A 12,394-nucleotide genomic window follows, 5' to 3' on the forward strand; every position below is an offset into this window, starting at 1 on the left:
ATCATCTGATTTTACTGCCTAACTCATTATAATTATAATAGTTTATCACATACTCTGGTGTTGTTATGAGACATGTTTAAGTGTTTATTAATGAACAGTAATTGTCAGCATTATAACTTCTGCCATGAAGACATATTTTAAAGTAAACCGAATATTTCTTTCACATCTACATTCTGTTCATCTACTTTTAACTGAATGTAGATGTGTGTTACAAAAAAAACTTACTATAAGTAAAATAAACCTATAACTTGTTCACCATTTTGGTCAGATACAGCTAAGCTATATTATTATTTGATGTTTAAATACAAGTGACACTGATTGATTTTTTCAGCCTAATACTTGTAAAAATGAGTTGAGTAGGTTTATCTCTGCACAGCCATATCTCAGTGGCAACATGCCAACTTCAGCCACCCACACCAGCCAGGAAACAATGTGATAATCTCTGGAGAAAAAGACAACAACAAAAAAACAAACAGTGTATTATCTATTGGACAAACATCACAAACCTATCAGATCTCCCTTACTGATTTCTTTCATGTCTTTTAAAGAGCAACGCACACCCAGCAGCACCGGTGCAGTGTGGGTGAAAAGGTGTAGAGTGTCACTGGCTCAGCTCTTCTGCTCTGCGTCTCCCTTCAGATTCACTGATTCTCCGCAAGTCAGCAGCACTGCAGCACCGACAGCTGTATCTGCAGAGAGAGACAGAGATAAAAGAGAAAAAAGAGAGAGAGTTTTTTTGCACATGAAGATGAATCTTTACTCTAATTTCTAATATGTGTTTATCATCTGCTGCAGGTCAATCTGCAGAGAGGGCGACAAATAATAAACTGTATTCATGAGCTCTAAGGCTGCCGCAAACCTGCCAGTATTGAATGACTTTGATTTGTACCCCACCACAACCTCTCTGTCTTTCTCTCCATTTTATCCCCCTGACTATTAGTGTGTGTGGTCATCTAAGCCTTAAAAATACAGTGTGTGTGTGTGTAATAGATTGGTGGGCAGCCTGGACATTCTACATGATGTTTTCTTGCACGCACTACTGTCCTTCTCAATCTCACTTAAGCATTTCACCTTCTGCATAATAGGTTACACACATCATATGCTCTAACACACGCACATATACACATGCACAAGGATGACATTTTGCTGACATTGACACAGCCATTGGAAAAAAACCCATCTCTGGTGAAGTTACATTAAAATAACATACATCTATTAACCAAGTTGTGGAAGATGACATCCTCCATCTTGCTCCTTACATTACTTGCAAAAAGGATTTTTTAGAGTTTTAGCAGCCTGTTATTTGTGGACAGATTCAGCAAACATCAACATAAATCCTCTAAAGAACTATCCACAGTCCAGTCTGAATCTCTTGACACTCACGTGGTGTTGTAATTTTAGAAAGCCAATGCAATAATCCAAATTTGATTTCAGCTTTAAATACACTGCAATGTTTAGGACCTTTGATGTAGGGCATGCTCACATTCACTGCTGGTTTGGTGCGCAAAGGCAATTTGGCCTTAATATTGATCCAGGATCGGTTCCTATGGACCTGAAAGGAAATATTTGGGTGTTCTGATTTGTGATTGGACTCTCAAGGTGTCGCTCAAATCCCTGTTGAGACATTTGCATAAGGAGGAGACTATAAATAAGTAATGGTTCAGGAAACGCCTTCCCAGGCGCACTCCGCTGATGCAGTTGGGGCAAGAGCAACACAGATCGAGCTATTGTCTGAGAAGATAGAAGCACGATGTCTTACAGGTCAGCTCCACATTCTTCATATAAAAAGATGTTTGGAGGGGAGAGAAACGCGGTTAGGAGCAGCTACTCCAGCCGCCAATACTCCATCCCGGTGCGCTCATCCCGGGTATCGTTCGGGCTCTCCTCCGCCCCGACCATCTACGCATCGAAGACCCAGAGGCTCCGGAGCAGCTCGGCCATGCCCCGGCTGGCCTCCGAGAACTTGGACTTCTCCTTGTCCGACGCCATAAACAGTGAGTTCATAACGAACCGCACCAACGAGAAAGCGCAGATGCAGTCTCTCAATGATCGCTTCGCCAGCTACATAGATAAAGTCCGCTTCCTGGAGCAGCAGAACAAGATCTTGCTGGCAGAGCTGGAGCAGCTGCGGGGCAAAGGCACGTCCCGCGTCGGAGATCTGTACGAGGACGAGATGCGGGAGCTGAGGCGCCAGGTGGACCAGCTCACCAACGAGAAGGCCCGGGTAGAAGTTCACCGGGACAACCTGGCAGACGACATCGACAGGCTGAGAGAGAAGTAGGAGGCGTGGCAATTGTTTTTTTCTCTGCTGCTGTGTGATGTTATTATATAAACTCTTTTATTATAAATATATGCATGCTAAATTTACATAAATTTAATCCAGATTTAAACCAGTTAGAAGTATTTGCCTTTCACTGCGCAAAATGTCATCCCCTCACCTTGTGCTGCCAAAGCTTTGTGTCTAATTGAAGTTCGTTATTCACTCACAGGTTTTCATGCGTGAACAAGAACTGGGAACAGAAAAAGCAAGCAGAACTGTGGAGGCACAGAAAAGGGGATCCCAGTGGCTGCTAAATAAACTTTTTTCTTTTTTTCTGTCATTGCAGGTTGCAGGATGAGCTATCCCAGCGAGAGGAGGCTGAGGCAAACATGCAGAGCTTCAGACAGGTACAGTATGATTCACCTCATGACATGTAAGATCAACTGTAAGATGTGAAGATGAGAAAGATAAGAAACTAAAGATCAACTTTGTAGATGTGGAAAACAAGAATTGGAGCTTTTTTTCCAAAGAGAGTGATAATAAGTGTGCTTCAGTTTTTAACAGCAGATGACTCCTAAGCCCTCCCCTGCCCCAAATACCTAGCTTTTCGTGGTTAAATGGGGGTTTGAAACTTTAAATTGCTGACAAGTGATGTCAGTGATTAGATAAACCTTAATTGTCTCCATTTTCCTGACTTGTCCAGTGTCCCTTTCTCTCCTAGGTGATCTTTATCTAATTATTGTTCATGAGCTGGAGAGACAGGAATGCGCTCTTCTGATGGCACAACAGCAGATTCTATCCATGATCCAAAATAGCTGTAGAGCGGAACTGACCCTAGCCCGGTACAAAAGGCCAAGTTGTGGCTGTTGAGTTCAATCAGGCCTGCAATGAGGGGAGATCTTTTTAAGTCTGACTGGTCACACTGAATGAGCTGGACACAAGCACAAGCAAACAGTGTGGACGCAATGTGGTTATCAGAGCGAGAAGGCAAGCCACCATGTGATCCGGCTGTCTCATTTTGGGAGGGCATCAGCATATAAGAATCTCACTTGTTAAGGTCTTATCAGAGATGGTGAATAATGAAATGATGTGTTTCATTGTCTACCACAAGACCAACAAAAATACCAAAACACAAAGAGGCGTTTGTGAATCTGAAGACATAAGTAAACGAGATTATGAGCTTTTCAGTGCATGTAGTAAGTCGTCAATACACTACACAACCACAACCTTGTATATAATGACAGGAAGGAAGTCCCTGTGGCATGCCACCATGGCACACAGACAACAATGCAGTGCCCGCTGCCGGCACCCCCTCAATCAGGCAGTCACTCTTCCAGCCGAGGGCCTGTTTGGGAAACCCTGCTGAATAGCACACTTTGTTTGTGGCATTAGAGCAGGGCAAAGCTGCTTCATTTGCTGATATCTCAATTACCAGCCTGCCAACGCCCTGACAAAGCACAGCGAAGTGGTGTCACTGTGAGTGTGCACGTACAAAGGCAGAATAAAATAAAAAAGAATGAGGTGTTTTGACTACAATATAATCTTTTCACCATGTAGTGATTTTGTGCACAACACATTCAATTTATTTATAAAACAGAATCATACAATAATTACTGCATCTTAAGCCACAGCAGTTTTTAGTGGAGGAACTGGATTCCTACTGAATGAACAGCTGAGCTTAAGAATGCAGTTAGGTAATATGAAATGGGATTAAGGCCCTTTTGGATAATACTTTGTGGTTCTGGGTGTTGTGAAGTGCCCATTTTATTAAATTGATTTTATTTATACAGGAATGGAAACAGCCTCTCTACATTATCTCAACTTTTCCCCAGAGATAGGAATAGCCAAGGAGGCAGTGATTGATTTGGTTGTATTATTGCATTTAACCACTTGAAAGTCTTTCCAGTCTGCCTGTGATGTTGTTGAGGTGCATAGTCGAGTGTATCCAGCACATTAAAATCACGAGAAAACACTAAATCGTGATTTAGTGCCTATACTTGTCATGTGCCTGCAGTTGATTTTTATTTGATGCGTGTGTTTGTGACCTTGTAAGGACTGCACAGTGGGCCATTTTGTGTACGTGGGTGTTGTGCGCCTGTACACCATGTGAAAGAGCGTTACTTTTCCTGTGTAAGCAAACATGTAATGCATAATTCATGTCACCTTCACAAGTCACCTTATTAAGAGTCAGTGTCACGGCACAGGATGTGGACAATGCTGCCCTCGCCAGACTGGACCTGGAGCGGAAGGTGGAGTCCCTGCAGGATGAAATAAACTTCCTCAAGAAGCTGCATGATGAGGTAAGCTTCCTTTTCTGTGGCTGCTGTGAAAACACTGCACAGGCACAGGCCTAATAAGCTAAAGGCAGCCTCAAAAAACTGGGCCAAATAATTTTCAGTATTTGTTAATCTGATCAGAGTACAAACTGGTAGTGTTCAGTGCATTACAGAAACTCTAATACAGCAAGGAAAGACATTAAAAGTACACAAAAGGACACTAAACAGACCCTTAATTTTCTGTTAGTCATCATTGTCATATTGTCAAGTCATATCCAACTCATTACACTTTGGTAAGCTAAAACAAAATGAAAGCAGTATTTGTACGTACCAGTTCTATTGATTCTATTTCAGGAAATGTTGGAACTTCAGAGCCAGGTCCAGCAGCAGCAGCACGTACAGGTGGACATGGAAATGGCTAAACCTGATCTGACAGCGGCTTTAAGGGATGTGCGTCTGCAGTATGAGAACCTGGCCTCCAAAAATATCCAGGAGTCTGAGGAATGGTACAAATCCAAGGTTAGGAATTTAAACTATAAATTACTACTACTAAATTATTAAAAATGTTTAAGATATTCTAAATACAATCACACATTCTGTACATTTTAGATCTGTAACATTTAAAGCTGCTATAATCAATGTTTCATGTTAAAAATCTAATGACTACTTGTATGTGAGAGGGGTCGCTTGATGAACGAACAGGGAATTAGCAATTTTACTCAGCGTTGTGGCACCTTTCAGCTTCAGCCTTATTAAAATTTTCCAGCTCACAGCTTTACTTGTATCGGTTTACTGTTCACTCACTGCCCTCATCAGTGTTTTTTTCTGCAAGAAAGCTCTGATAATACCATTCTCTGTTCAGCACCAAATGTCAGACTAGCTGATGAACACAGTGGAGTATCTAGAGGCTAAAGAGTCAGATATTTATTTGCCAACAAGTCCAATATATCACTGTCATTTTATCAATTTAAAAGGCGATAACATATCTGAAAGGCAGTGCAGTGAAGCAGAATATTTCTGTCTTTTTTACATTTAAACGTAGACACAGAAGGCAGAATCAGGATTTCAGTGAATGCAGCAGCATTGCCTCAAAACGGCGTCAACCACAAGACTGCAGTGTAACGTCTGCAAGTCTGTATTTTGGCTACATCTTTCATAATTTACACGCTTCACGCTATCTGCCATATTCACTCTCCCCTAACCTCTGACTCATCATTTATTGAACAGTCGAGTTCTAAGTTCTCCCTTCCTCTCTCCGTGTTTGTCACTGTGAATGCCAGTTTGCTGACCTCACCGAAGCTGCAGCCCGGAATAATGATGCTTTGAGGGTGGCTAAGCAGGAGGCTAATGACTATAGACGCCAAGTTCAGGCACTGACCTGTGAGGTGGATGCTCTCAAAGGAACTGTGAGTATGCAAATTTATACTTGATGCACACTGCAGTGTTTTCAAACCATAAATAGGTGGTATTGAATAAATAATGCTCATAAAGTTAATTACATTAACGTCAAGCATCTGAAAAATGGCATAGTGGACAAATATAGATATATCCATGGAGGAAAACATTTTCATGGGTAAGAGAGTAAAATAAAAAATCACCTTTAGTTGTTTTTATTCAAAATCAGTTAATTTCACTGCCAAGATGTAATTTTGTTCACTCTTGGCTGCCATGGCAGAATGAGTCCTTGGAGCGCCAGATGAGAGAGATAGAGGAGAACTTCTCCCTGGAGACGGGCGGTTACCAGGACACCGTCGGCCGTCTGGAAGAGGACATTCACAACATGAAGGATGAGATGGCCCGTCACCTCCGGGAGTACCAAGACCTCCTAAATGTCAAGATGGCCCTAGACATTGAGATTGCCACCTACAGGAAGCTGCTGGAAGGAGAGGAGAGCAGGTGACAATAGAAGACTTTGTACCTTAAAAAAGCTTTGCACAAAAACATTTAATATATTCAAGTGATGATGTGGATATGATATGATATGAAATGTGGACTGTACTTTTGATATTTGCAGAATCTCCACCCCACTGCCAAACTTCTCATCTCTAAACCTGAGAGGTAGGATCACCTTTTACATCTTGATTTTGCAGGATTGATTGTATTGATGATAATATTATTTATTAACACAACTATTTTTTGGTCTTAGAAACGATGATTGACTCCAAACCTCACTTTGAAACCACAACAACCAAGAAGGTCCTCATCAAGACCATTGAGACTAGGGATGGTCAGGTAGAGTCCACTTGAAGTGATTCAGAATTGATAGAGTCATTTTCTGACGGTCAGCTGAGCTCAGACACACGACTCTGCTCATCACCTTCTCTCTGTCCTCTACATCCTCAATCAGGTGATCAACGAGTCAACCCAGAACCACGACGACATGGAGTGATAACATCTTTGTCTTTGCCAAACAACCAACAAAAGCAATACGAAGAAACACATTTCACTGGGGCTTCAAGCAAGCAAACAAACCAACAGCACACAAAAGCAACAGCTTCTAAAAGTGCCTTTCTATGTGATGATCCAGTAAGCCTGTTAGTTGACACAGACTGTATTATGCTTCCTCCTTTGCTGAAGGTATTATCTTTTGTCACACCTGTGTAGACACAATAATGAAATCAGCACAAGATAGACAGCCTGACTGAGGTTTACAAAAATCTTTCTTTGTAACCAAAGTAGTATTTTTGATCGGTACAGCATGCACACTACCAGGAATTCTGTATGCTAAGAGATGTCACGATTGCCTGTACGCAGCAATAAACCATTAAGACTGTAACTCAATACTGTGGGCAGTGTGTAATATTGTATGACACATTATAGTAATGAAGTACAATTAGGTAAAAGGGTTTATCATTTTGGAAATAGTAGTCGTTTTGAAAAAAACAAAACAGTTTTGCAGTTGGCTTGAAAGTCCTTATTTTTCTCTCAATAGGTTAAGCTAAATGAAATTAACCTCATTCATTTTGTTCACCACATTGGTGAAAACGCCTGGAGAGTTGTTTACTCTTAAACCACAGTCATTGCAACTATTTGTCCCTTACATTTCAATACACATGCAAGAAGTAGTGTTAGAAAATCCTCTCAATATAATGAAATCCAGTGTGACACCACCACAAACTGCGAAATGTAATTACCAGGATTAAATCAACATCTCTGACAAAACTGTAACATTAAGAAGATTCAGCAGTACTGCTTTGCCTGATTGAATTACTGTATATTGTGTAGACACACCTAACAAATTGGTAACTACAGTGCTTCTAGTTTTTATAGCTTTCGTGACCAGAAAAGTGCAAAATTGGTGAATCTCTTTGCATCCCGGGTACATAACTAGAACTATTACTAAAGCCTAAAGAGTGTGAGTCAAGTCAGTTTTATTTCTAAAGCCCGTGATAACATATTTTAAATAGTCCACAGCTGATGGAGAAATGGGGAAATCTCAGGAAGAGCAACAGAGGAGAGATCCCTCTTCCATAACAAACAGAAATGCAAATAGATATTATATAGTAGTGTATATACACCATACAGGCTATACTACTTTATGATAACATAAATGTTTGTTTGTATTATATATTATTACTGTATAATATAGTAAACAGAGGTTGCACTAGTGGAATTGCAATATAAATAAATGACAGTACTGAGTAAATTGTGTTTTAATTTTGGATATTTAATGTTTTTTTTAGGTGGGTTTGTTTTGTTACTGCTTTCACTTATGTCAATTATGCGCTCAGTAAAAAAATGAATTTCATGCCAATTGTGCAAACTCAATTTGCTGATGAAAGCTTCAGATCAGCCACTAAATGAACCCTGAGAGGACAGGGTGCTCTGTGAGTAATATAATGATTACATTTTAAGTGTAATCAGATTTGAAAAGTAATTTCATCATGAAATCATGATCTGTCACAGGCCATTTATGTTCCAGATACTATGAAAATATTGTATAAACATTGATGCTGCACAACTAGTACTGTACTCAGGGGCGATTTAAGACCGTTTTTAGAGATGCTCTCAGCACCCCAATAAATAAATAAATAAATATTCTTATTTTTTTTTAAGAGGTCTGATCCTACAATCGCCCCTAACTGTACTGTACAATTTTGAGGTATTTATTCACTTGTGTTTTTCCATTTAGACAGTAAGAGCAGCTTTGATCAGAATGGGTCTGTAAAATAGGAATATTCTGTCTTGTATAAAAAGGCGATAGATATTAATGCAGTTTTGACTAACGTGATCCAATGCTGTGACTGAATTGACTGACAACATGCTGTACTTGACTGCCATCTGTCGGTGATTAATGTCAATTGAACTATCTCTTCTGTTAAATCATTGGAAGTAGCCAAACTTCATTAAATCACAATTTTATTCACTCAGGCCAAATCTCCCGAGTGTTTATCCCAGAAACTTTAAAGGCGTGATATTTTATCCTCGGGAATCTATCGGTGTTTTTGGTTTATAAACAGCACAGGCTCATTTACGTCAGTATAGGATGCATGTCTGTTCTTTTTTTAATAATCCCGGATACTTGCCGGTTAATTACTGTCGCTTGTTTTCACCGGTGTGCCCCGAGAGATCAGTGTGTTTGTTTGTCGACAGAGCAACTTTCTCCATGTGACGCGTCTGTCGGAGGAAACACCAATCGAGGGAGATGCCGGCCGAAATGATCCGTGGAAACTGTTTTCTAAATGATTTATTCGTGTCAGTATCTTGCTTTTGCTTAAAATGAAATCCCAGGTTCAAAGTTTGTGAATGACTCGCGCGCACGTAGTGTTTTTAAAGACGCAGTTTGTGATCCAAGTTTCAACAGGTTGCTTGACTAAAATGTAAGGAAAACTCAGAGTAACCGGTTCAGAGTAAGGCTTTCACCCTTTCTTTTTCCTTTCCTTTTTTTCCTTTTTTTTTCTTTGTTTGGTGATGGGCTCGGTTACTTCTGCCCTAACGAGAACTAGAAACGCGTTGGTGAAAGTGGGTTCAGAGCCGGAGAGTCATGAGCCGGAGAGGAGTCAGTCCGCACCTGAAACGGACCGGGCCAGGAAGAAGAGCGCACGGTTCAACGTGTCGAGCCAAACCGGACGGCAGAGTTCCCGTCAGTCGCTGTCCGAGGTGCTGAGCAAGCAGGACTCCGACGGAGCCAAACAAACGTCGAGGAAAAAGACTCCTGAATGTCCACCGAGCGGTGAGTGCAACAATTCCTGAGCACGTACAGGAAGAAAACGGTGTTTTTATCCGTTCATGTAATGCTTACTTGATAGTTTGCAATGCCTGTTCCTAGATGAGCCTTTACAATGCGTAAAATGATACAAGAAAATGCAAAGAAAAACAGCACAAGACACAAAACTCAGCAATACATAAAGAATGCATACAGTACATTAAGACAAAACTCAACATAAAATACACTTCATACCTATACAGTGTCAGTCAAAGATTTGGACACACTTTCTAATTGAAGGGAGTGTGAAGGTGAAAGTTTTGACTGGCATTGTAGCTACATACAGAGGGGGTGACAAATGAAATCTGTGTTGCTTATCTGGTCACACACACACACACCAAAATTGATGTTGCAGTGGTGAAGTATTTGTCAAACAAGAACAAAAATACTAACTTGTAACAATGCAAACAAAGAACTTACTGTCCACTCCTAGCTCCTAAAGTTTTTCATGCAGAACTCACCAAAAATAAGATGTTTTATGAGTAAGTGCAGCTTTTAAATCATCATATAACAAGCGATGAAACATGAAATTGACTAAATGTTCAGTCTCACCTAAAACACATAACCCATTTTCTCATAAGGGAGACTATTAATCTTGCCTGTTTCTATAAAAAATGGTAATGTAATTGAACCGAACTGTGCACATAGAGATCTTTAATTAAATGTTTTAATGATATGCAATATGTATTAATCAGAAGTAAGGCACCCAGTGGGCATCACTGTGGCTCCTGTCCCTGTCAGTGTTAAATTGCCATATAATATGTTATGTAGTCAGATTATTAACACACTGTTTATGCAGCAATTTTAAGGCTGAAGTTTATTAAGGTGGAGCAGATTTTTAATCTGATACAGTCAATCAATCAATCAATCAATCTTTGTTTGTATAGCGCCAAATCACAACAAAGTCATCTCAAGGCACTTTACACATAGAGCAGGTTCTAAACCGAACTCTTCAGGTTTTCATTTTAAAGAGACCCAACATTCCCACATGAGCAACAGTGGCAAGAAAAAACTCCCTTTTAACAGGAAGAATCTGTCATCCGGACGTCTACAGGCCCAAATTACCTGTGAGACGAGAAAGCACAGACAACTCTGGGGAAGAAGTTTAGGTTATGAATGCATTAATAGTACATGAATGTTAATGGATGGATAGAGAGAGGAACTCAGTGCATCATGGGAGTTCCCCGGCAATCTAAGCCTATAGCAGCATAAGCTAAGAGTTCTAAGAGCTAGTTTCTAGTTTTTGTCAGAACACAAGCAGCTGCTTTCTGGACCAGCTGGAGAGTTTTTAGAGACTTGTTACAGTTGATCAATCCTTCAGTATGTATCGTTTCATGAACTTGTGGTGGGTTCTATGAGTAATCTTAATCTGGATGATAAATGATAATTGTAGTGGAGTAAAAAAATTGTACATTTCCTTCTCAAATTTGAAATATTTAGGTAAAGTACAAGCACCTCAAAATGTTCTTTCTATAACTGACATGCAGTAAAATTGCATGTTTTTTTCAACATCTGAAGGTCATGTAGTGCAAATGCAGGAATTACTAAATTATTACTAATTCTTATAGTTTAAATGATCACTAAACCTGAACATTTTTCAGTTTTTAGGAGCATTCTGGTCCCAAAATACAGCTGTTCTGTTCTTTAATACTGGACGTCTCTGTGGCTCCATTCGTGGATTTATCTGTAGATGAGAGCAACTGGTCACTTCAGAGGATTACTGTGAATGTGCTACTGAAAAAAAAGGTATTCACTGAATGAATGCTGAGCTCTTTGAAGGCCAGCCTCAATGCAACATATCTCCACTAGCAAAGCATGTCTTTGATCTGTGAGGTGACCCCCAGATTGGAATAAACCAAAATAACAGTCCTATTCATTCTAAATAATGTTTGTCAAAGAAAGGCACAATGCTTGACGATATTTTCACCCTCCAGAGCCTCTTAGCTCAGCTCAGTTTAAATTTGTGCTGCAGCTAATGTGGAAGTTCACTTACTCGTCAGTTTTTGCCCTGAAACCATTTTCATGTTTTCTTACAATCTGGCTCTGTGGCAAATTGAGTTTCCTTCATTTCATTCTGTTTATCTTCATCTCTCTCCATTGCTGTTGCCTCTAGTTCCAACTCTCTGCGTATCTGTCCCAGAGGATCAAACCTCTCCCCGGCTGACTCCTAAAATACCATCTGTACTGTGGCGTTTCCATGACCGTATGACAGCGTAGACACCCGTTGAGTTTCCTGCCTCGTCCCCAGTGATGTTCGTGTGTTTAGTGGAGTCTCCTCCTTGACTCTCAGCTGACTGTACACTCCTCTGCTCCCTCCTGAAGAACAAAACACAGACACCTTATTCCCGATTAGCTTATCTGGTTGGGTCCCTTCAGTGTCAGACAGTCCCTGCGGTGTACTGATCTCAACTACTGCTTACTTCTCAAGTTAAGAGGCTTCAGAGAAAAAGTCTGACATCAGCTTGAACTACTTTAGACCATGGGACTAGTATGAGCTGTCATGCCAAATGAGACCATACACCCACACAATTAAGATTGATAGATCATTTTAGGCAATTTTATACCCTGTCAAGGCTGATTCAGCTATCCACAATACATACTTAGTGTAGCAGGAGCTTTATAGGAAATGTCTCATCTTGGAAATAAAGCTTA

The 12,394-nt window shown here is 40.3% G+C and overlaps 2 protein-coding genes across 2 annotated transcripts in view; both read left to right on the forward strand.

Annotated features, from left to right (window-relative positions):
- Window positions 1-1,693: 1,693 nt before the first annotated feature.
- Window positions 1,694-7,292, forward strand: LOC128368485 (vimentin A2-like). Its single transcript, XM_053329304.1, has 9 exons — window positions 1,694-2,277; window positions 2,607-2,667; window positions 4,465-4,560; window positions 4,891-5,055; window positions 5,817-5,942; window positions 6,212-6,432; window positions 6,551-6,594; window positions 6,683-6,768; window positions 6,884-7,292. The coding sequence occupies exons 1-9, from the start codon at window positions 1,751-1,753 to the stop codon at window positions 6,923-6,925; spliced, it is 1,368 nt and encodes a 455-aa protein (XP_053185279.1). The 5' UTR covers window positions 1,694-1,750; the 3' UTR covers window positions 6,926-7,292.
- A 2,120-nt stretch (window positions 7,293-9,412) lies between these two features.
- pde1cb (phosphodiesterase 1C, calmodulin-dependent b) overlaps window positions 9,413-12,394 on the forward strand; it is a 98,077-nt gene continuing 95,095 nt past the window's right edge. Inside the window, exon 1 of the mRNA XM_053330751.1 lies at window positions 9,413-9,697. Coding sequence (XP_053186726.1) covers window positions 9,448-9,697 — 250 coding nt within the window. The 5' untranslated portion in view covers window positions 9,413-9,447. The remainder of the gene's footprint in view (window positions 9,698-12,394) is intronic.

Source organism: Scomber japonicus, chromosome 12, assembly GCF_027409825.1.
Source record: "Scomber japonicus isolate fScoJap1 chromosome 12, fScoJap1.pri, whole genome shotgun sequence".
Classification (NCBI taxonomy): Eukaryota; Metazoa; Chordata; class Actinopteri; order Scombriformes; family Scombridae; genus Scomber; species Scomber japonicus.

Bases quoted from the DNA above. Each gene is read 5' to 3' on its own strand.
- LOC128368485 (XM_053329304.1), top strand. From the start codon at position 1,751: ATGTCTTACAGGTCAGCTCCACATTCTTCATATAAAAAGATGTTTGGA. The intron at 2,668-4,464 runs GTACAGTATGAT...GTCACGGCACAG, and splicing joins ACATGCAGAGCTTCAGACAG to GATGTGGACAATGCTGCCCT. The intron at 6,433-6,550 runs GTGACAATAGAA...TGATATTTGCAG, and splicing joins CTGGAAGGAGAGGAGAGCAG to AATCTCCACCCCACTGCCAA.